A 25,084-nucleotide genomic window follows, 5' to 3' on the forward strand; every position below is an offset into this window, starting at 1 on the left:
TTTATAAAAGGTCTGATCAGGACCTTCCCACTAGTGCTTTAACCTTGTCATGTCGACAGTCACAAGCCCACCTTTTGAATCCTTGGTGACATGTGCCATGACACCTCTCTATGAAGATGGTGTTCTTAGTGGCTATCACTTCAGCCAGGAGGCTCAGCGAGCTCGGAGCCATTATGGTTGATCCTCCTTATGCAGTGTTTCACAAAGAAAAGGCTTCTCTCTGACTACACTCTAAAATTCTCCCTAACATTGAGTTCCATATCAAATGATATACCTACCTGTATTTTTTCCAAAACTCCACACTTCCTCTGAAGACAAGAGACTTCACTCCCTCGATATTTGGCATGCTCTGGCATTCTACCTGCAAAGAATCAAACCCATTAGGAAAACACAGACTTTTTATCGCCATAGCAGAGAGATTGCAGGGGCAAGCCATATGCTCCCAGAGGATTTCTAAGTGGATTTCGGGATAAATCTTAAAGTGCTACAAGATAGCAAAAATTCTTCCCTCTGAAGGTGTTATAGCTCACTCCATGCGAGCACAAGCTGCCTCCACGGCATTCCTATCTGATGTCCTACTGCAGGGCGGCCACCTGGAGTTCTGTCTGCACGTTTGTGACATGTTACACTCTAGTTCATGCCTCGGCTGCAGATCCAGCAGTGTATCACAAGCATCTTTGCTACCTGCTTCCACGTGCCTACCTCCAGTCTGAACATTGCTTGCCAGTCACTCGTGTGGAATACACATAGGGTACATCACTCGAAGACGTAGTGGAGGATACTTATTGTAACTGGAGATTCTTCAAGATATGTTGTCCCTATCTGTATTCCACTACCCGCATTCCATCCCTTCTGCTTTGGATCCTGTTGAATTTGCGGTAAAAAGAGGAACTGGAGAGATTTTGACCTGCACCGCCTCTTATACTCTTGGTCTGAAGCATGAGGATAGCTACTGTGCATGTGGAGGCCAGCAGACACTACTCTGAAGAATTTCTGGACTCATGTGCATGGTGCGCATGTGTACCCTCACATGTGGAACACAGATAGGGATCACACATCTTGAAGAACCTCCAGTTACAGTATTAACACGCAAAAACTATGTTAAAAGAAAATTATTAAGGTTGCAAAGTAAAGCAGTCAGAAGTTATGAAATGCCAGAATTAAGGCTGCCTGTGCTACTTGAATTTGCCTCCCTTGTGTGTATGTATATGATGCAATCTTTAATTGCATGATCAGATGTTATTTTTTCCACAAGTTCTCTTTCTCATTGAGTGCACAGGATGGACAGTGCTCTCTTAATGAGCAGCTACTCAATATTTTGTTTTGTCCTCATTGTTCAATGTGTGACCCCGTGCTTTATTTGCTGAACAGCATCTAAATCTTGCACTGAAGACAGAATTATTAAATTCCTCCTGGATTTTTGTACGGCACTTATCGCTATAGTATCTGAGGGCATCTCAAACGTTAATTTATCTTCACAACACCCTTCTGATGTGAAGGGATGGTACTGAGGCACAGAGAGATTAAGGTCAAAAGCATCCACTAATTTTAGTTGCCCAGTCTGAGATAAGTAGGGCCTGATTTTTCAGTGAATTTGGCATTAACTAGCACTTTGTATGATCAAAACGTATTTCCCGTTGACTTCAGTTGCAGCTGTGAGTGCTTAGCACTTCAGCACATCTGACCCCAGGGTATCAAGTTGTGCACCCTGAAAATGAACACACAATTAGTGACTACCTTTGAAAAGCTTGGTTAAGTGACTTGCCCAGCATTACATAGGAACTCTGTGGCAAAGGCAGGAAAATAATCCTTTTTTTCAGGGCAGCAACTGCCTTAGCCATGACACCATCTTTTCTCTTCTTCCAGTCCCCTGCCTCCTTCACTACATACCTTCCAACCTTTGCAACAAATGAGGCAGAGATCCTACAGACAACAGCTTCCTCTACTACACAACCCTGATTCATCCCCAGAACAGGCCCATGTTGTACACTAAATGAGGCAGGGTCTTGTGAAGAAAAAAATGTAATCATGCAATTAAAGACTGTATAATAGTACAGATGCATAAAGGGCTGAATTGAGATGGCACTGATTCCTGAATTCTGGAATATCCCACCTTTGAGTGCTTTACTTTGCAACCGTAATAATGCTCTTGTAGTTCAGCTTTCTGTGTGTAATTTCCTAAATTTTCCAGCACAAACTGAAAAAACAAATTCCATCGTATGGCATAATACTGACTCTGACATGGTTCATCTGTAGGGTTAGAACTTTTAGATTCACTGTACAGACCTCTGCCACTTGAACTAACAGAGTAATTGATACCAGTAGTATGTCATCATCCTCTATGTGGACCAGAACTAGAGGGGAATAGGACACACACTTTGTTAGTGAGTTTCACAGCTATTTGCTGACAGCAGAGGAAAGGTGAGACTAAGGATTCTTGGGTTCCATTTCAGGCTCTGGAGGGGTGTGCTTCCAGTGGGTGCAGACTCTTCTGCCCATAGTCCCCAACATCCACCCTTCTGCCCCCATCCCCTCCAATCTGCCTCTGTTCCAGTCCTGTCTCTTTCCCACCTCTGGCTTCTTGACCTAGTTCCATTCTACTCGCCTCCCCAATCCCATTCTCCATTCCTCAGGCTTCTCATTTCATAGAATTCTAGAATATCAGGGTTGGAAGGGACCTCAGGAGGTCATCTAGTCCAACCCCCTGCTCAAAGCAGGACCAATCCCCAACTAAATCATCCCAGCCAGGGCTTTGTCAAGCCTGACCTTAAAAACCTCTAAGGAAGGAGATTCCACCACCTCCCTAGGTAACCCATTCCAGTGCTTCACCACCGTCCTAGTGAAAACGTTTTTCCTAATATCCAATCTAAACCTCCCCCACTGCAACTTGAGACCATTACTCCTTGTTCTGTCATCTGGTACCATGGAGAACAGTCTAGATCCATCCTCTTTGGAACCCCCTTTCAGGTAGCTGAAAGCAGCTATCAAATCCCTCCTCATTTTTCTCTTCTGGAGACTAAACAATCCCAGTTTCCTCAGCCTCTCCTCATAAGTCATGTGCTCCAGCCCCCTAATCATTTTTGTTGCCCTCCGCTGGACTCTTTCCAATTTTTCCACATCCTTCTTGTAGTGTGGGGCCCAAAACTGGACACAGTACTCCAGATGAGGCCTCACCAATGTTGAATAGAGGGGAATGATCACGTCCCTCGATCTGCTGGCAGTGCCCCTACTTATACAGCCCAAAATGTCGTTAGCCTTCTTGGCAACAAGGGCACACTGTTGACTCCTATCCAGCTTCTCGTCCACTGTAACCTCTAGGTCCTTTTCTGCAGAACTGCTGCCTAGCCATTCGGTCCCTAGTCTGTAGCAGTGCATGGGATTCTTCCATCCTAAGTGCAGGACTCTGCACTTGTCCTTGTTGAACCTCATCAGATTTCTTTTGGCCCAATCCTCTAATTTGTCTAGGTCCCTCTGTATCCTATCCCTGCCCTCCAGCGTATCTACCAGTCCTCCCAGTTTAGTGTCATCTGCAAACTTGCTGAGAGTGCTGTCCACGCCATCCTCCAGATCATTAATGAAGATATTGAACAAAACCGGCCCCAGGACCGACCCTTGGGGCACTCTGCTTGATACTGGCTGCCAACTAGACATGGAGCCATTGATCACTACCTGTTGAGCCTGGCTTTCTATCCACCTTATAGTCCATTCATCCAGCCCATACTTCTTTAACTTGCCGGCAAGAATACTGTGGGAGACCGTATCAAAAGTTTTGCTAAAGTCAAGGAATAACACGTCCACTGCTTTCACCTCATCCACAGAGCCAGTTATTTCGTCATAGAAGGCAATTAGGTTAGTCAGGCATGACTTTCCCTTGGTGAATCCATGCTGACTGTTCCTGATCACTTTCCTCTCCTCCTCTCCACTTTCCTCCTTGCCCAGCAAGTCCCAGTTCCACCTCCCTCCTGGTTCCTCCTCCAGTTGGTTTTTCCCTTGTCTCCCCATTGGCTCCCAGTCAGTCTTCCTTCCTGGGCTCCTCATCCAATCTCAGTATCATTCCTCCATTTCTTGCCCAAATCTCCCCCTTCCCTGACTCCTTGTCCCAGTCTCTTTGCCCAGCCAATCACAGTTCTCTCCTGCACCTTGTCAGAACTGTCTCCCCTCTCCTCCCTGGTTCCTTAGTCCCACTTTTTTTGTCCTGCCAGTTTCAGTCTGCCCACGTCTTTCAGCTTCTTGTCTGACCTCAGTACTCCTTCCTGCAGCCAACGACAACTAGTTCCCGGTCGCCACCCCTGTTTCTCTCACTAGGACCCAGCCTCCTCTCCCCCCTCAGTTCCCAGTCCCAGTCTCCTTGTGCAGCCAGTCTCAGTTCCAGTTTCACTAGGCTCCTTATCCCAACCTACTTCTTTCTCTCCCCATGCTCTGACTTCTGTCCCCTCGGCATTCCAATCACATGGCTTCCTCCTTCATGCTATCTGGGGCCTGCAGGGAGATCATTGAGAGCACAGGAGAGAGAGGCTCCGTGCTCTTAGTTCCAGTGCCTAGCCCCACTCTGGCCTGGAGTCGTTGGGAGCAGCCATTACATGGAAAGTCCAGCTTCGCCTCCTAGTCCTGGGCTGGAGGAAGGTTGCTCGGTGGAGATAGGGCATGCACAGTCTTGTCACATGTATGAATTATCAGGGGATGGAACATATTCAGTTGCTGTGTGGGGATAGTGCATACACGGTCTGTCCAGCACTTGGAGCTGTGAGAGGATTGAGTATACTCATGGAGAATGGAATCTTCAGAGATTTTAGCAGCTAAATCTCTACTGAGCATGCGCGAACTGTAATTTTTCAAAGGCTTAAAACTTGGCCAGATTTGGATGGATTTTCACAGTGATTACACAAGCGCCACCCCTGCCAAATTTTAAGTCCCCGTTCCAAAGTGCTGTTCAAAGAAAGTCACCAGAATTATTTTACGTGGGCAAAACAACAGATGTTTCTGTAGCCTCGTTTTCAAAAATGGCTGAACTGTTTTTCCTGAAATTTTCTAAAAAAATTCAATCTGAGGCAGATACATAGCATAAAAAAATTAAGTTTAAAGGATTAAAGTTTGGCAAAGTTATAAGTCACTGAAAACAGAGTTTTATCAAGAGAACTGTTGGGTAACATTAATAGTATAGTAATAGGAAGGGCAACCAGTGCTGCATCTTAGTTTTTTCAGGTCTTTAATAATTTATTGTCCTCTGAATGCCTTTCTAATTCTGCAATATTCTTTTTGAGATGGGGTCACCAGTACTGTACACAGTATTCAGATGAGGTTGCACCATTCATTTATATAATTGCATTATAATATTTTCTATATTATCACCAACCCATTGCTTTGCATCCTAACATCTTGTTGGCGTTTTTGACTGCAGTTGCACATTGAGCAAAGATGTTCATTGAGCTGTCCACAATGATGCCCAGGTCCGTTTTTTGATTTATTACAACTAATTTAGAACCCTATGAGGTATATAAATAGTTCAATTTGTTCCTTATAGTGTATATTACTTTGTGTTTATCAACACTTAACTTCATCTACCATTGTGTTTCCCATTCTCTGGTCTTGATTAGCCTAAATAACTCTGTGTCATCTGCAAATTTTGCTACCTTACTGCTTACCTGCCTTTCCAGATTGTTAATTAATATCTTAAACACCACATACCTAATATAGAACCTTAAGTCACTCTGCTGTTAACTTTTAGTCATGATGAATATTGACCATTTATTCATATCCTCTGTTTCTCATCTCCGAAGCAGTTTTTAATCCATGACAATACTTTGCCTCTCACCCCATGACAACTAAGTTTCTTTAAGGATCCTAGCCAAAGGCTTTTTGAAGCCCTCAATAAATTGTTAATTGATTCTCCTTTATCTACTACTTTATTGACACGTTCAAAGAATTCTCACAGACAAGACATGATTTTCCTTTGCAGAAACCATGCTGGTTAGACCCTGTTATATTTAATGAAGTGAAAGTCTGTAATACGATCCAATGGCTGGAAGTTGAAGCTAGACAAATCCCGACTAGAAATAAGGTGTAAATTTTTAACAGGCTGATGAACCACTGGAACAGTTTACCAAGGGTCATGGTGGATTCTCTATCACTGGCAGTTTTTAAATCAAGATTGAATGTTTTTCTAAAAGATCTGCTCTAGGAATTATTTTGGGGATGTTCTGTGGTCTGTGCCATATGGGAAGTCAGACTAGATGATCACAATGGTCCCTTCTGGCCTTGGAATCTATGAATGTATTTGACTATTTCAACCTTTTGATTCTTATGAAGCCTGATGTATTTAGCTTAGGAAAATGTAGTCAATTTAAACTTCAATGTGGCTGTTTTTAATTTTTTTTTTTTAATTTTCTAGGCAAAAAACTACTCTGAAGCCCTTCAGTGGTATAACTATTCTCTCAGCTTCTATTCATCTGGGCAGATAGATCAGAACTTGGCTAAGTTGCAGAGGAATATGGCTTCCTGCTACTTTCATCTGAAACACCTTGAAAAAGTATTTGTGTGTGTGTGTGTGGTGTTGCAGTGTCAATGGGACTTGATTTCAAATTGTGAAAGGTTAAAGGGGAATGGAAGTTTGTTCTATAGCTTTTCTGTGTTGAGTTACATGATTACACTTGGGACTTTATGGTTTAAAAATGTACCCACTTAATTATTAATATATTTGTTTTCATTAGGGTCCCCCCACTTCTAGATGCTGTACAAACATAATAGAGGGCATGATTTCTGCCACAAACAGCTTACAATGTAAAGAAATGATATAGTAGAGAGAAGCGGTCCAGCAGATAAATAAAATGGCAAAAGTGGAGATTTGTCACATCTTGATAATAAAATGTTTTTGATACTAATATGTTTTAAAATGGAAATATAAAACTATCCCCATTTGCTACTTGACATGGACATTATTAGTTGGGTAATTTATTAAGGGTATCATGGTAGAAGTTTTTTCTTCAAAGTGCACCAGCTCAGAGAGATGAAGCAGCATGACTGCATCACTGGTGGAACAGACAGATGGGGAGCAATGTAAAAAGACACAAAGGTGGAAAAGTTGGGAGGGCCTTGAAAGACATGAAGTTTGAGCCTGATGTGGTTGAAAAGCTGCTGTATAGCAAGGCTGCCTTGGAGTTACTGGTAAATGGACTGTCTTGTGTAAAGTTATATTCCAGCATGTCATCAGACCACTAACTTCAATGAGCTGAGTAACAAAATGATTGCAAGGAAGTATGCATTACAGAGAGGGAGCTTTAACAGCTGTAAAGACCTAGAGAGATCACATGGCGCAAGTTATCTTTGTGCCTCTTAGCATAACAACTAGTGTCACCAGAGCAGACTCATAACTAGTATCATCTGTGTGTAAGTCTAAAAATCTTGCTACTCTTAAGATAGGACTTACAAAATTAATTCATTTTGTCTAAATTAAAAAAGCGTCTTGAGCACTTGCTTTAAGTGATCACTAGATGGAGTTCTAAGCTATGTTTGTACTTTACAAATGATGTACAAACTTGCCTGCTAAGTATCAGGGGGTAGCCGTGTTAGTCTGTATCTACAAAAACAATAAGGAGTCTGGTGGCACCTTAAAGACTAACAGATTAAATAATAATCAAACTTGCCTGCTGATACTGCCTATGTGGTCTCTAATTCTGAATGGAGAGCAGAGACATGCTGTGAGGTGCAGCCAGAGCTGCTCCTTGAAGTTAGACTCACAGCAACTAGTGTGATATTCTCATGAAGTTGAGGGCATTCACTTTCCTGTGTACACACCAACCTGACGCTGCAAGTCTCAGGTCCTGTAGCACAGTAAGAGTCTCTTGGAAACTCACTGTATTCTACTAATGTGTATGACAGATGTTAGGGGAGCAGTGCTGCACCCTCATGTGTCCCAGCCCAGTAAAATTTCTGGAACTGAAGACTTTATAGAAAAGGGGAGAGTTAAAGAGGCTGGGAAAATAATGAACAATTTACTGGAGTCTGGTCTCTGGAAGGGCGGAGTTGCTTTTTGGAGTTCTTTAGACCAGCATTTCTCAAATGTGGCCACCAGGGGCTTTTCTTGTGGCTACAGCAGGGGTGGGCAAACTTTTTGGCCGGAGGGCGACATCGGGGTGGGGAAATTGCTTGCAGGGCCATGAATGTTGGGGTGCGGGAGGGAGTGCGGGGTGTGGGAGGGGGTGCGGTGTGCAGGAAGGGGCTCGGGGCAAGGGGTTGGGGCAGAAGAGGGGTGCAGGGCGCAGGAGGGGGTGCACAGTGCGGGAGGGGGCTCAGGGCTGGGGGTTAGGGTGCAGGAGGGAGTGCAGGGTGTGGCAGGGGGCTCAGGGCAGGGGTTTTGGGGTGCAGCAGGGGGCTCAGGATAGGGGGTTGGGGTGCGGGGTGCAGGAGGGGTTCGCGGTGAGGGCTCCGGCCTGGCGCCGCTTACCTGGAGCTGCTCCGGGGTGGCAGCAGCGCACAGCGGGGCCAGGGCAGGCTCCCTGCTGGCCCCGGCCCCACGCTGCTCCTGGAAGCGACCGGCACCACGGCCCTGCGGCCCCTGGGGGAAGGGGGGCAGAGGGCTGAGCGCGCCGCCTTTGCCTGTGGGTACCTCCCCCGAAGCTCCCATTGGCTGCGGTTCCCTCTACTCTTACCCATTCCCCACTCCCACTCCAGCTCTTGCCTCCCTCTGTGCCTATCCACCCTCCTCCCGCCCCAACTTCTACTTCCCTCTCCCTGCATGGTTCCTGCAATCCCTTCTTCTTGTCCACCTAGGGTGACCAGATGTCCCGATTTTATAGGGACAGTCCCAATTTTTGGGTCTTTTTCTTATATAGGCTCCTATTACTCCCCACCCCCTGTCCCGATTTTTCACATTTGCTGTCTGGTCACCCTATGTCCACCATTCTTCATCCCTCTGAATTCAAATCAGGCTCGGCTGCATCCTCTTTCACCATGCTGACTGCTTGGTAGCATCAGGAGCATTGAGAGCATAGGAGAGACAGTCTCCCTGCTCTTAGTTGCTGTGCCCAGTGCCACGTCAGCCCCCTGGCCGATAGAAGGAGCAATTTCAGCAAAAGTCCTCAGCACCTCCAGGCTGGGCTGGAGCATGCTTAGTGTAGATGGAATCATCAGAAAATGTAGCTGCCAAACTCTAAGAAGTCTCTACTGAGTATCTATAGATTGAGACTTTTCAAAGGCTCCTAGCTTGGCAAATTTGGGCGAAATTTTCAAGGGACAGCAAAAGGTGCATCTCTGATACTAGGAGAACTGCCCCGACAAGTTTAAAATTCTTGCTCCAAAGCATGAAGGCTCTAGAACTTCTTAACAAAATGGTTGTAATACTCTTTTAATTTGGGCCAAACAATGTATTTTCCCTAATCTCATTCTCAGAAATGGCTGAACCATTTGACCTGAAACTTTCCAAAAAAATTCAGCCAGAGGCAGACACTCGGCATGGAAAATTCTAGCTTGAAGGGACAAAGTTTGGCAACGTTATAAGCAACTGGAAATAGTATTTTGAAGTGTCCGACAGTGTTAACTATTGGTGGCACTACTAGCCTTCTTCACTTATGCTGTACCCCGAGGTGGGTCCTTGGCAGTAGCATAGAACCCTGGCTCTCTGGATCTTAAAGCAGAAGCCTTGACTGCCTGAATTAAAAGGTCCCACTCTGTTAGCCAGCTCATCAATCTCTATATGTTTCCCAGCCACCACTAGAGAGGGACAGAGCATCACACTAAGTGGGTATGGGTTACATGTTCCACCTAGATGAGGAAGCTTGCCTGAGTTTTAGAAGTCCATCCAGCTCTAATCCCCATACATACTCTGACAGCAGAGGTTGAACCTGGGACTTCTACATCTAAATGCAAGAGCCTGAACTGCCAGAGCTGAATGACCCACATCTGAGAATCAGGGATGCCCAGCAAGTTCATCAACCTTTTTGTCCCAGCCACCACTAGACAGGGACAAAGCAAAACACTATTATCTAACCTTGAATATATGTGGCAACTTCTGTTTCCATGTACGCTGTGTATGCCAAGTAGAGTCCAGGAGAGTCATTTATAAACAAGATGCTCTGCAGACCGCTACCTCATTCAAGGTGAATTTCACCCCATCCAGCGGGTCACCACAGTGAGACTGTAATAGAGCCTATGCCTTGTGCTGGCCTTCTGCACTGGGTTGAATTTCACTCTTACTTCTTAGCTCACAAGGAGAAACTTTCAAGGTTGTGGAAAAAATGGTCTGATGTTATACTGTATCAGTTGAGAAACAGTGTGTGACCCTGGAATTAACGACTGTATTGTTAAGGGGTCAGAATTAAGGGTGTGTTTGCAACTGTAATTTTAGCATTTCTTGAGTTTTAAACGTTTAACTGCAACATTAACATTTATTGTCCCTCTATATGTGCTCAAAAGCTTATTTTTGTGACTTTTATTTTGTTTTTCAGCTCTGGATAACTTGAGACTTTTAAGATCCTCAGGGCATGGACTTATTTTTGTCTGTAAAACACCAAGATTTATACAGCTGTGGATTTATACAGCACGTATATAATCATTAATATCTTCTCTCTCAGTTGAGCTCACCCCGCTACAATGTGTGTTACGGACTCCTTGTCATGACTGCGATAAAATCCTGTTAAATCTTTTCTGTCAACAGGCAAAAGAGGCAGTGAAGGAAGCAGAGAGGTGTGATCCCAGCAGCATCTTCACTCAGTTCAGTGTGTATAAGGTTGCGGTCTTGGAGGGTAACACTGAAAAAGGTAGAAACAATCAGAAGGGTAATATGCTGCAGTGTACATATGAACACATGATTATTTTGCAGTTTTATTGATTTGTTTTTTCCCCAACAAAAAAGCTGCCTTTGACTTAGCTTGTTTCTCCACCTATGCCCTAAATTCCTTTCTCCCCTTCACCTGGAAACTAATTGGAAATGCTATCTGCATCACTGTCTCAAGTTTGTCTTCCACAGCTACATCCTAGACCCTCTCCAATCTAGCTTCTGCCCTTTCCACTGAAACTGCTCTCACCAAAGTCTCTAATCACCTCCTCTTGGCCAAATGTCAGTGCCTCAGTTGCATCCTTGATTTCCTGGGTCTCTGTTGCTTTTGACATTGTTGATCATCCTCTTCTTGATTTCTTATCTCCCCTGGTCTTTTGTGATACTGTACTTTCCTAAGTCTCCTCTTATCTCTCTTACCATTCTGTCAGGTTTTTTGATGGGTGGTCCGCCTCTCTCCCACTTTCTGATGGGATCTCTTAGGTCTCCATTTCCAACCCCCTCCTTTTCTTCCATACATTGTATTCTAGGTAGTGGCTCTCAACCGGTGGTCCACGGCCTCTTGGGGGTCCTCAGACGATGTCTACTCTTATTCTCAGGCTTGACTCCTTTTTCTGCCTTCCTTTCTGGAGGGCCATAATCTGAGTCTTCTTGATTACAAGTAGCTTGTTTGCTGACCAGGTATGTCCATTATCTGCAGCTCCTTTGTGCTGTCATTTATGGGCAGTTCTCTCCTTCCTCTATCAGCTAGGTAATTTGCATCAACACAGATGCTTTTTAGCTTGCTTTTGGACCCAAAGCCATCAGCAGAGCCCAGAGACTCTGTCTTAAAAGGGACACAATGAACTTCCACCTGAGTTTTGATTACTTTCCACTTTTGCCTCCTGCTTCCAAAACACACAGCGATCTGAAAAAGAAAACACAACCTATTGTGGCTCCTTTTTGGAGCCCTAATAGAATTTTAATTAAGTAGCATGTTTTGCTTGCATTTTTTTTCTTTTCACCCCTTCTATTATATACACTGCATATGTCATAGGAAAATGCACATTTTTTCATAGTTTAACTTCTATAACATTATATTAACATATCAATTTTTACGTAAGGTGTAACTGTTTCTTTTGTGCTCACAGTTTTCATATACCCTTATCAAAGTGAAAGTCTGATTACTCAGAGCCAACTTCATTGTTCCTAACATTGCTACTTTGTGCACCTCATCCCTGCTATTGCTCCAGAGGGTACTGTCTTTTTCATTTCTTACTCTTTTACTGCAGCTCTTATCTGCTACTTGGTTACAAAAAAAAAAAAAAAAAAAAAAAAAATCCGGAATCTCTCCCCATTCTCCTAGTTGGTCTTTAAAAAGATATTGAACTTTATAAAGCATTGAGGTACCTTAAGGGTTAAATGCTAAATATCAGAGCCAAACAACACTAATTACCTGTGTCTGGCAAAAAGTGTCTGTCAGTTTTGCATCTTTGAATAAAAGGTTCAAATGGATTTTTAGTGGTATTATTTAAAAAACAAAACAAAAACCAAACCAAAACCAGAGTCCTGCACTTAGGACGGAAGAATCCCATGCACTGCTACATACTAGGGACCGAATGGCTAGGTAGCAGTTCTGCAGAAAAGGACTTAGGGGTCACAGTGGATGAGAAGCTGGATATGAGTCAACAGTGTGCTCTTGTTGCCAAGAAGGCTAACGACATTTTGGGCTGTATAAGTAGGGGCATTGCCAGCAGATCGAGGAACGTGATCGTTCCCCTTTATTCGACATTGGTGAGGCCTCATCTGGAGTACTGTGTCCAGTTTTGGGCCCCACACTACAAGAAGGATGTGGAAAAATTGGAAAGAGTCCAGCAGAGGGCAACAAAAATGATTAGGGGTCTGGAGCACATGACTGAGGAGAGGCTGAGGGAACTGGGATTGTTTAGTCTCCAGAAGAGAAGAATGAGGGGGGATTTGATAGCTGCTTTCAACTACCTGAAGGGGGGTTCCAAAGAGGATGGAGCTCGGCTGTTCTCAGTGGTGGCAGATGACAGAACAAGGAGCAATGGTCTCAAGTTGCAGTGGGGGAGGTCTAGGTTGGATATTAGGAAACACTATTTCACTAGGAGGGTGGTGAAGCACTGGAATGCGTTACCTAGGGAGGTGGTGGAATCTCCTTCCTTGGAGGTTTTTAAGGCCCGGCTTGACAAAGCCCTGGCTGGGATGATTTAGTTGGGAATTGGTCCTGCTTTGAGCAGGGGGTTGGACTAGATGACCTCCTGAGGTCCCTTCCAACCCTGATATTCTAGGATTCTAGGATTCTATGAATTCGTCTTAAACCAACAAAACAAGAGTTTTGCAAACCAGGAGTGTTGATTTAGGTCCTTAAAACATCACATATTTACACAATATATTTGCACACTCACACAGATACATACATAAATACATACATTCGCTTTTTCTTAACATCCCTTGCACAGCTCTAATAATTTTTACATAGCTGTACGTAGATTACATTCCCTTTTATACATTTGGGGGCAGTTAAGTTCCAGTGGAATTATGTTCTTTTAGCGAATTTGACTAAATTGTCCATAGTCAAATGATTTCAATCAGATTGTCTCTTTGCCTGGATTATTTACAGACATTCCTTTGGAAAAAGGCCCATTTTTCCTTCAAATGGCTGCAAAGAAACCAAAAATTCTCTTCCGGTAACACTTTTTTTCTTGTTAACATTTTAGCAACTTTCAACTGTTTTAATTTCCTCCAGCCTCTGCACTCTTTTTCCTTAAATCACTTGTTTATCTCCCAGAATGACACTTTCATCAGCTCAGATTTCATCATTTCAAGTAATTGTTTGAGGGATCTGAATTCCCCATGCCTGAACTTACTCCTTCCCTTACTCCTGCCACTAAGGTCCTCAGGGCTCCCAACCTGTTTTCCAGTCTCTTTATCTGTTGCCTGCCTGCTTGTCTGGGCCCGATCCTGCTTTCCTCACTGGAGCCTCTGGAATTTTGCAGAATTTTAAAATATGGTGCACATAATTTTTTGGTGCATAATTTTTAATGTTTTGGTGCAGAATGCCCTCAGGAGTAACTCTCGTTGGTTTGAGCCAAGACATGGGAGAGTGGAGCCCCACCCGACCTATAGGTTATATTATTAGAGGGAGCGTTCTGCTTTCTGCGACAAGATTGGGGTGCTAGACAAGGCTTCCATTGTTTGGCAACACTGTCTGCAGTAGCCAGAAAAACCATGTTAACACCTTTCTAGCAAGCCCAGTGCTTAACTGTGGAGAAATGCTAACATATTTACCTAGTCAGAACAGGTTTTGCAAGGGGAACTTGTGAAAATTAGTTGAAGATGTCAGCCTTTCCACAAATCAGTATGATATTTATGTTAAAATATCAGAGTACAGCTACTTTCATGTGCCTCTATGAAAAATTTTGCTAACAGCTGGTTCCTCATGTATTTCAGCTGTGGAAGCAATTGTTGCAATGGGGAAGTTAGCAGCAAAGCCAGCTCAGCATGAAGATAAGCTACTAGCAGATGGAAGTGCAGCCACCAGCCTTCTGAGTTTAGCTGCCCAGATTGCTTTAGAGGTAGGGAGAGCTGATAATATTTTCTTGGGACTTCTGCTTCATTTTCAAATAAATGTAGCAGATGTAGCCTGTCCTACGTGTAGTTTTTCTTGCTATGTGCTACACTAGAGAAGACCTTGCTATGTAAACTCAAGTGTGTTGAATAAAGTGAAGCAGAGGTTTATTCCAAACCAAAGAAATAAAGTTTTAAAAGAATTCTTAAGGAAAATTCCTGAGCTATAGATATTAGTAGATGGACATTGCATCAGATGCTTCCTTAGGTCTCCCTTCTGTCACAAGCTACAGGATTTCTGTTGTCTTCTATGGCTTGATTGCTGAAGATGCTCAATTCAGAAGGACAGGTTTCAGAGTAGCAGCCGTGTTAGTCTGTATCCGCAAAAAGAACAGGAGTACTTGTGGCACCTTAGAGACTAACAAATTTATTAGAGCATAAGCTTTCGTGGGCTACAGCATCCGAAGAAGTGGGCTGTAGCCCACGAAAGCTTATGCTCTAATAAATTTGTTAGTCTCTAAGGTGCCACAAGTACTCCTGTTCTTAATTCAGAAGGAGAAGCTGCTTATATGTTCTTAAGGAGCTCAGATTCTGGGGTTGGGAAATCCTGAAGGACTATGAAAAGTTACTTGTCCCTCTTGCTTGTCTGTGAGCAATGACTGAATGGTGTGTGCACTGAATGAATGAATATTGGCGTATATAGAGCCCCCCTTTTAGCTATCTCTTGGGGTTTGCTAATAATATCCCAGGTACTAATGGCTTCCCCAAGCTGTATTGATCCTGTTCTGTCTATGGACTGATTGTGCAAGGAATCACAGGATCTTTCGTTAAGATTTTTTTCCTTGCATGTGGGGATGTTTCTTATGCAGAATCCTATTGCATTTCCCCCAGGAGAAGACCATATAAACCCAGCAAACATTTTCCAGTTGTGGGTAGGATGGCGTTGTTTGACAATTGGCACAGCTTTTAGAAAATGTGTTTGTTGCTTGTTTTCAGAATGAACAACAGGCTGTGGCTATCAAAGCTTTGGAGTATTTATCTCAGCACTCACAAGATTGTCAACAAGTGTTTACAGCTTTAAAGTGAGTATTTGAGCTACCCATAAAGGAAGGGAATTTGTGCTGCTTTTCTTTCTTTTAATCTATTACATCTGATAAATTTTTAGTTTTCATGAAGGTGAAGAACTGAGCAGGTGATGTGTATTATGCTAGCCAGCAGCTCCTATGCTGTTGAAGTCCAGAGCATCCCATGACACTGCAAAACATACCTCAATCCTGAACTGCCACACCTTTAACCAGGCCTGTCGTAGGCCTCTCTTGAGCAGTGGATGCCAGTTGCTCTGAGTTTAATGTTGTTTTTGTGATGTGGACAAATGGCCAGTAGTGACTAGAATGAAATTACAACCAATGCATTTGACTTGCTATTGATGATCCCCAGAGGTGAAAAGACTGGTTTGGTATCTAGCCCTAGAACTTGGGTTTGTTGATAACTAAGTAATTTTTTAAAATATCATGTTAAAATGTTTCTACCCTATTTTAAGAATAATAATTATAAGACAAACATATTTCTTCTATTGTTTACCCCAAGCCAGCCAGGTATTGATTTAGCAAAGTGGAGGACAAAATAAAGGATGAGAATGGGGAAAATCTTATAAAGTTCTTAATCCCAATCTGATACCCTGTATCTTTCAGTAGGTATATTTAATTGATGGCATGGAGAAGAGCTGGGAAAAGGTTGTCTCTTGTTGGGGCTGAAAAGGCACAAAATATTGATGGAGATGTAATTTCTAAGTCTCATTTTCTATGTTTCTCTTACATGTAGGTGTTTGGTTCGCCTTGTGTTGTCAAAAGTCATGGCAGAACCCAAAGAGAATAGGTGAGGCCATTTGCTAACTACATTTCTGTACAATTACTGTCCACTTAAAAAGGTATATATGGTTTTTATTTTCTTATCATGTGATTATGGGACCAGTCCCTGTTCAAGCTAAACACCAATTGACATAACTGAATAAGAACTTCAAGGAGTGGGCCCAGTGGCATCAAGTGTGACCATCTCTTCACCTTGTATAACTTTCCTCCAAGTACCTGCACTCCTCCCTCTCTCCTGTTAACTGGATGCCAGCATGATACTAAATCAGTCCTCAGTGGGGAATGTAGATCAGGCTGCTTCTCTGAGGTTGACATCTCCAGTTGACATTTGGAGTATGTGCCTGTCAAGAGCTCTGAGAACAGTGTGGTCTTCGCTGCCAGAGACCAAGGATTTTTCAACTCTGTGTTGAGTGCCCAAAAGCTCAGGAAAGGAATACTGTTGATGGTAGACAACAGGTCTCCTTGGAGTGGGCTCTGTCACTTTGCTATGCACCCAAGTTGGAGTTAGTACCATACAGCTTACTTCTGATATTGCAAGGAAACAAGGCTATGTAAATGAAACTTGGAAGTTGAGTCTGTGGCTTCCCTTCTGAAAATCTCCTACAACACTCCTCCTTTGGGCCTACAAATCTACAGGTCATAACACTCTTACTACAGGCCTGCAACACTGCTACTCCAGGTCTTACAACACTATGGGTTTTGAGTCTATATGCTTTTGACAAAAGCAGAAGTACTATATCTGTAATTAGAGTTATTGTATTCTGTCATACCATATAAAATAATAAAGTGTTCTGTAAAACTGGATTTTTCTTCTACTCTAGGACTAAAGATATGGACACACTTGTGACTTACTTGACCTCAGGTACGTAGTTTACATAAGAACATAAGAACATCAGAATGGCCGTATTGCGTCAGACCAAAGGTCCATCTAGCCCAGTATCCTGTCTACCGATGGTGGCCAATGCCAGGTGCCCGAGAGGGAGTGAACCCAACAGGCAATGATCAAGTGATCTCTCTCCTGCCATCCATCTCCACCCTCTGACAAACAGAGGCTAGGGATACCCTTCCTTACCCATCCTGGCTAATATCCATTAACGGACTTAACCTCCATGAATTTATCCAGTTCTCTTTTAAACGCTGTTATAGTCCTAGCCTTCACAACCTCTTCAGGCAAGGAGTTCCACAAGTTGACTGTGCGCTGTGTGAAGAACTTCCTTTTATTAGTTTTAAACCTGCTGCCCATTAATTTCATTTGGTGGCCCCTAGTTCTTGTATTATGGAAACAAGTAAATAACTTTTCCTTATTCACTTTCTCCACATCACTCATGATTTTATATACCTCTATCATATCCCCCCTTAGTCTCCTCTTTTCCAAGCTGAAAAGTCCTAGCCTCTTTAATCTCTCCTCATATGGGACCCGTTCCAAACCCCTAATCATTTTAGTTGCCCTTCTCTGAACCTTTTCTAATGCCAGTATATCTTTTTTGAGATGAGGAGACCACATCTGTATGCAGTATTCAAGATGTGGGCGTACCATGGATTTATACAAGGGCAATAAGATACTCTCCATCTTATTTTCTATCCCCTTTTTAATGATTCCTAACATCCTGTTTGCTTTTTTGACTGCCGCTGCACACTGCGTGGATATCTTCAGATAACTATCCAGGATAACTCCAAGATCTCTCTCCTGATTAGTTGTAGCTAAATTAGCCCCCATCCATGTTCTGTGGTTGTACATCTATGAACATGTTGATGGTACAGTTAATGCTGTGTGTTTCTGCTCTGGAAAGCCTGCAGACTAGAGCTGGAAAAGCTTCATTCCTAGTAGGGCCTGTAACAGTGTTAGCTGCTTCCCTCAGACAAAAGGCTCCCTCTTCCCACATAAGGAAACCCTACTTATGATCACAAATGCAGTCAAAACAATCAGGTACCATCCACACTAGCAGGTCTAGGGGCTTCAGTCTGGGATGGCCCGAAGTGGCAGTTCTCTACTCTGTCTGCATGGATAGGGCTCAGAACAGCATCTTTATTAGGCAGGCAGGAGCTATGACAAAAGAAAAGAGTTGTTTTGTTGTTATGAGTTTCCAGTGCGAATTTATAAATGTGGTAGTTAAAGGCCAAGTGCTGCGCTCTTCATTGTCCTAGCTATTTACAAGAAGAGGATTGTTTATATTAAAGTGTCTTCTGTTCTTCCTCTGAAACTTAGAAACTGCAGAAAATAATATAAAGTTGGTAAGAGAAATGAGGGGCTAATTACAATACTGACACTCACTTCAGTTTACCCCTCGCCTCCCTCCCAAAAAATCCCTCTTCTTCTTCTTTGAGCAGTGTCCCTATGGGGTGCTCCACTGTAGTTGTGTCTGCATCCCTGCGCTGCTGATCAGAGAACTTCGGTAGCAATGGCCTTGGCTACACTGGCGCTGTACAGCGCTGCAACTTGCTGCGCTCGGGGGTGTGAAAACGCCCCCCCCCCCCAGCGCAGCGAGTGCAGTGCTGTAAAGCACCAGTGTAATCAGCGCCTGCAGCGCTGCAAGCTATTCCCCTCGGAGAGGTGGAGTACTTGCAGCGCTGCGAGAGAGCTCTCGCAGCGCTGGCGGCTGTGAATTCTGAAGTGTAGCCAAGGCCAATGTCTGTTGGGCCCGCAAATGTGCTGTCTCTTCTAGTGCTGCACCACGAGGCTAACCAACGCGTGCGGGCTAACTGTCCTCAGTTAGTTCTCAACCACCCCGACTAGAGATGGAGCCTTTAGCTGCCTGTTAGCGGATCATTAACTCTTCTTTTCAGTTGTTAATCTTTAGATTTTAGAAATCCTTTAGCCTTCATTTCACTTTTATTTGGCGGTGCCTTTAAAAAAAAAATCAACAAAAGAAGAAAGGAAAGGCTTTATTCTTGTGTCGACCCCCAGTTTTGGGTGACCCCCCTGGATAAGGATATGCCTGGCTCTCTGGGCTTCAAGAATTGTCGCACTTCCAGAGAAGCAATCCCAGTTGTGGACAAGCACTCCTCGTGCATTTTCTGTCTCGGAGCGGGCACATCCAACAAAAGTGTTCCCTCTGCAAGCAGCTCCAACCGAGATCCCACAAGGACAGAGAGCTCTGCCAGAAAATCATTTTTATAGTAGCGGCTCTTCGACCCCAGCCCTCCAGTGGACGGGAGTCTTCCCTTCAACCTTGACTTTGAAGGATAGTGCGTCGAAGAAATGGCCTGGGGACTCCTCTCAAAGTTGAAAAAGAGAGTGGGAAGACCACTCAGCGAGCCCACTCAGCGATACCTGAAAGCGATCACCACCTTGCTCAGTATCCTTGGCACCGCCGACACTGAGATCACCTTGCACCCACATCTCACGGCGACTGTCAATGTCCAGTACCGTTGATAGGCCCATGGACCATTTGGGGACAGGCACCGAATATGCGAGCTGTCAGTACTGCCAGCAGCATTGGCCCATGCGGCACTGGAGAGATTGGTACGGGCAAGGTCCCCATCTCCCCTGGCACCACCACCGACGCCAGGACACTTGGTACAGGTAGAATTCCATCAGGCTGGTGACCTGGCTACGTTGGAAGCTCCTTACTCTCCACCACTCAGTACTAAGATCATGGAACTGAGCCACGGCCGACCAAGGGGCATTTCCTCACAATCATGCCTTGCCCCTCCAATGTCAAATGATGGATGGGACAGTGAGCCAGACGGGGTTTCTCCATAGGCGCCGATTCTGTGGGTGCTCCGGGGCTGCACACATCTTTGTTTCTGGCTTCCTTGCACACACCTCCAATCTGAGTACTGCTTGTCAATCACCCACGCGTGGAATACACATAGGGACCAGCACTTGAAGACAGAATGAAGGTTACTTACTGTAACTGAAAGTTCTTTGAGATGTGTGGTCTATATCTATTACACTACCTGCCCTCTGTTCCTTCTACCTCAGCTCTGGATTGGATTCGTGGTAAGAAGAGGAACTGTGGGGGCATTGACCCTCACTGCCTCTTGTACCCTCGCTCAGGAGCATGAGATCTTTTGTGCATATGCAGGCCAATGGACAATGCTTGTTAAAATCTCTGAGCTCGGGTGCATGGTGTGCATCGTGGGCGGCACGTGAACAGCTGGCTGGGGAAGGCTAGCCCCCAGCCCTGCCCCTTCCATGCCCCTGGAACTCAGAGCCCCCCCACTGCAGCTGCCGGCCCCCACCCCAGGCTGGCTAGTGCCTGCAGCCCCCTCAGTCGCAGAGCCCTGAGAGGGAGAGTGTGAGGCGGCATCACTGCAGCCTCCCCAGCCCCAGAGTGCCGGGAGGGAGAGCTTGCGGTGGCGCCGCAGCCCCCCGAGCCCTGGAGTGCCAGGAGAGAGAGAGAGAGAGCACACGGCAGCACCACTGCAGCCCCCCCAGGCCCGGCACGCTGGGAGGGAGAGCGTGTGGCACCACCGCAGTCCCGGGAAGGGAGCAGCATGCCCGAGCCCCTGGAGCTCAGCAGCACCGCCAAAGCGGGACCCTGGAGGTGGAGTGTGGGTGGGGCCATGCCTGGCTGTTTGGGGAGGCACAGCCTCCCCTGCCCACCGCCCATGGTGTGCATGCATATCCTATGTGTCAATTACAGGGACCACACATCTCGAAGAATTTCTAGTTACAGGAAGTAATCTCTGTTTTCACTAGCTATTTTCTCTCCTCTCTTCCTGTCTAGGAAGCCCCATAGAAAATGTACATTTAGTCCTGTAGCTGCTATAGTCATCATGACCATGTCAGGGAGAGTGGAGAGCTCATATAATAGAATCATAGGATTGGAAGGGACCTTGAGAGGTCATCTAGTCCAGTCCTCTGCATTCATGGTGGGATGAAGTATTATCTAGACCATCCCTGACAGGTGTCTGTCTAACCTGCTCTTAAAAATCTCCAATGATGGAGATTCCACAACCTCCCTAGGCAATTTATTTCAGTGCTTAACCACCCTGACAGCAAGTTTTTCCTAACGTCCAACCTAAATTGTCCTTGCTGCAATTTAAGCCCCTTGCTTCTTGTCCTATCCTCAGAGGCTAAGGAGAATATTTTTTCTCCTTCCTCCTTATAACAACCTTTTATGTACTGGAAAACTGTTATCATGTTTTCCCTCAGTCTTCTCTTTTCCAGACTAAACAAACTCAGTTCTTTCAATCTTTCCTCACAGGTCATGTTTTCTAGACCTTTAATCATTTTTGTTACCTTCTCTGGACTTTCTCCAATTTGTCTACATCTTTCCTGAAATGTGGCGCACGGAGATGGACACAATACTCCAGTTGAGGCCTAATCAGCACAGGATAGAGCAGAAGAATTACTTCTTGTGTCTTGCTTATAACACTCCTGCTAATACATCCCAGAGTGATGTTTGCTTTTTTTGCAACAGTGTTACACTGACTCATATTTAGCTTTTGATCCACTATGACTCCCAGATTCCTTTCTGTTGTTCTCCTTTCTAGGCAGTCATATCCCATTTTGTATGTGTGCAACTGATCGTTCCTTGTGACAGTCCTGCATATCTAGCTGGAAATGCTAGTTTGGGCACATTCTAATGTTCTTCTGTGAGCTCTCTCTAAATATATTAGATCAAACCTGTGAGCGGTACCCCACATGCTGAAATACTCAGATTTCTGAAGCCCCATACTGTGTGTTGTAGTTAATATTGGGCATAGGAAATGCAGTTGTTCTGCTCAGGAAACATTTCCTATCTGTCAAATGACATGTTTCTGCAGCACATCAGAGACTTGCTGAGTCTTTTACGGAAGGGAATATGACACTGGATATGAGGACCCATGAGGCTCACTGGTTTAGAAAAATAGGTGAGTAGCACTGCCAGCATGTAAACAGAGGGAGGAAAAGGTAAAGGGTTGGGAATAAAAATCTGTGTGTGAAGAACTAACACTTGGTGATCTCTGAATCTTCCTGCAGCAAAGTTTTGAATCACAGGATAAATTTCTTATGGAAACTTAGGGCTTGTCTACACTTACTGGGGGATCGACACACGACAATCGATCCGTTGGCGGTCAATTTAGCGGGTCTATTGAAGACCCACTAAATTGACCGCTCTCCCATACAGTCCTGTACTCCACCTGAATGAGAAGCGCCAGGGGAGTTGATGGGAGAGCGTCTCCCATCGACATCACGTAGTGTGGACCCTGCAGTAAGTAGAGCTAAGTACATTGACTTCAGCTACGTTATTCACGCAGCTGAAGTTGCGTAACTTAGATCGATCTCCCCCCATAGTGTAGACAAGGTCTAAGTTCTGATTTAGGGAAGGCATGACCCAGGGAAGAGGGTAACATGCAGGTCAGAACCTGCAAATCAACACCTGATTGGGCCAATTAGATACTCAGATTCTTCAGTGATGGGAATGACACAACTATCGAGAGGGCTAGATCACTGATAAATCTTTATGGGAGTGGTATGCCTAATTCTCTTCTGAATGTACTTGTCAGGATAGAAACTATATGCAGAGCAGTCTGAAATGATTGCCTTTTATGGGTCTGGGGATGGTATTGGATACTTTCAGCTAGATTCTGTGTAAATCTGGAGTAAATCCATTAAAGTTAAAGGAATTATTCTGGTTTCATACTAGAGTAATTTAGATCAGAATCTGGCTTTTCTTCATTCAACTTGGTGTGAATGGATTTAATGGCAGAAAGATTAGTTATTGAGATAACGGATTTGAAATCATGAATAATCTATATTAATAGCAGCTACTGACAGTATTTCCTGCTGTTGTTAAATGAGCCCTGTGATGGTTTCGGTCACAGAGACCCCCTTGGGACTGTCACCTGATGTGCTGAAGTTACTTCTGAGCTCGTTTTCCCTGCCAGCTTGGGACTCCAGAACCCTGCCTTGTTGAGCCAGGTACGCTAGCCTGCTGCAACACAGACCCACGACTGGTCCACGCCCCCAAAGCTGCAGACTTTAACCAAAAACTGCTCAGCTGGTCACCTATCTCCAGCACCCAGGCACCCAGTTCCCAATGGGATCCAAACCCCAAATAAATCTGTTTTACTCTGTATAAAGCTTATGCAGGATAAACACATAAATTGTCCACCCTCTGTAACACTGATAGAGAGAGATACACAGCTGTTTGCTCCCCCAGGTATTAATCACTTACTCTGGGTTCACTAATAAACAAAAGTGATTTTATTAAGTATAAAAAGTAGAATTTGAGTGGTTTCAAGTAATAACAGACAGAACAAAGTAAGTCACCAAGCAAAATAAAGCAAAATCACGCAAGTCTAAGCCTAATACATGAAGAATCTGTTTACAGGTAAAATCTCACCCTTAGAGATGTTCCAATAAGCTTCTTTCACAGACTAGACTCCTTCCTAGTCTGGGCCCAATCTTTTCCACTTGTACAGTCCTTATTAGTTCCAGCTCAGGTGGTAACTAGGGGATTTCTCATGACTGGCAGCCCCGTTTGTTCTGTTCCACACCCTTTTATAGCTTTGGCCCAAGGTGGGAATCTTTTGTCTCTCTGGGTACCCACCCTTCCTTCTAAATGGAAAAACACCAGGTTTAAAATGGATTCCAGTATCATGTGACATGGTCACATGTCACTGTAAGCCATCAAGATCCTAAGCCACCATTAATGGCCCACACTTTGCATAATTACAATACGACCTCAGAGTAATACTTAATATTTCTAGTTTCAGATACAAGAATGATACATTCATACAAATAGGATGAATATATTCAGTAGGTTATAACCTTTGTAATGATAATGTTACCTTACAAGAGACCTTTTGCATAAAGAATATTCCAGTTACATCATATTCACATTCATAAAGCATATGGAGTGCAACGTCACAAGTCCCATGTTTAAAATTTAATACTGGTCACTGGAGATTTTATGGGCACAGACTATACCAGGCTGAAGGTTTTTATTCTAGTCTCCTGTCTTATTGATTTTATGAGCTTGGAACTTGGCTGTACAGTTCGAGAACTGCCCAGGAACAATGAGGGATTTCTTTATACTGTCGTTCAAGGTATGTGCTCTGCTTAGTATTGTCTGTGATGTGATAGATGATGTCGTGCAGCTGGTTTTGTTACAAGCTCCAAACAAAGTTGTTAGACCTCTGATGTTGTAAATAATCCTCTGGTTTAATTAATATGTATTATCCAGTGTACTGCACCTGATTAATTACTAAGAACCTAATTGTTAAGGTTCAACCATCATCCATTCAGTAGCATATTCATATACTTATCAATTATGTACTCATTATACCTCAGTAAATACACTTTTAATAATCAGTTTTTCAAGTAGTGTCCCTATGGGTGCTCCACTTCAGGTATACTCCCACCCCTTGCACCTTTAATCGGAGGCTTTTGGTGGTGGTGCCTGTTCGGCCATGCACACACCCTATGCTTTATTGTGCCCCATTTTGAGGCTATATAGGGTTGCCTGGGTGAACCACCCTCAGTTTCTTCTCGACCGTCTCTGCCTGAGATGGAGCACTAGTGTGCCTGACTTTCGAAGTCTCTTAGCCTAGTTACCCTTCTTTAGCTTATTGCTTTTTTCTTTAGTTATTTCATTTACTTTTTATTTATGAGTTTAGGGGGACTTTCTCTTGATCCCTTTCCCCTTTTGGGAGGGAGATGTTCCCCTGTTACATACTGTTGTCCTGGGATATGCTAGACTCTCCAGGCATCAAGTGGGGCATTTCTTGCCAAGAGGCCATCCTTGTCAGCGACGGGCATTCCTGTTGTATCTGCTGCGTGGGAGAGTCTCAGATCCTCCAAAAGTAATCCATCTGCACTGCTTTTTATAGGGCAGGGCAAGAAAAAATCAGGAGCTAAAAGTGAGACTCCTAATGATATAGCATTCCCGCCAACCAGCCTCAGATCCAGGCTTGGAGAGCCCTCCAGACATTAGTTGCTGAA

General features: G+C 44.2%; 1 protein-coding gene across 5 annotated transcripts in view; it reads left to right on the top strand.

Annotated features, from left to right (window-relative positions):
- TEX11 (testis expressed 11) overlaps window positions 1-25,084 on the top strand; it is a 106,828-nt gene that overhangs the window by 47,068 nt on the left and 34,676 nt on the right. For 4 of the 5 annotated variants that reach the window (XM_026653050.1, XM_026653051.1, XM_026653053.1 and 1 more), the window contains 8 exons: window positions 6,389-6,526; window positions 10,649-10,769; window positions 14,222-14,346; window positions 15,335-15,420; window positions 16,160-16,213; window positions 17,028-17,068; window positions 21,922-22,008; window positions 24,119-24,189. In XM_026653050.1, the coding sequence (XP_026508835.1) occupies window positions 6,389-6,526; window positions 10,649-10,769; window positions 14,222-14,346; window positions 15,335-15,420; window positions 16,160-16,213; window positions 17,028-17,068; window positions 21,922-22,008; window positions 24,119-24,189 (723 nt within the window). The remainder of the gene's footprint in view (window positions 1-6,388; window positions 6,527-10,648; window positions 10,770-14,221; window positions 14,347-15,334; window positions 15,421-16,159; window positions 16,214-17,027; window positions 17,069-21,921; window positions 22,009-24,118; window positions 24,190-25,084) is intronic. The other variant, XM_026653052.1, reaches the window with a different exon arrangement.

The sequence above is a fragment of the Terrapene carolina genome, unplaced genomic scaffold (assembly GCF_002925995.2).
Source record: "Terrapene carolina triunguis isolate 2854851 unplaced genomic scaffold, T_m_triunguis-2.0 Scaffold131, whole genome shotgun sequence".
Taxonomy (NCBI): domain Eukaryota; kingdom Metazoa; phylum Chordata; order Testudines; family Emydidae; genus Terrapene; species Terrapene triunguis.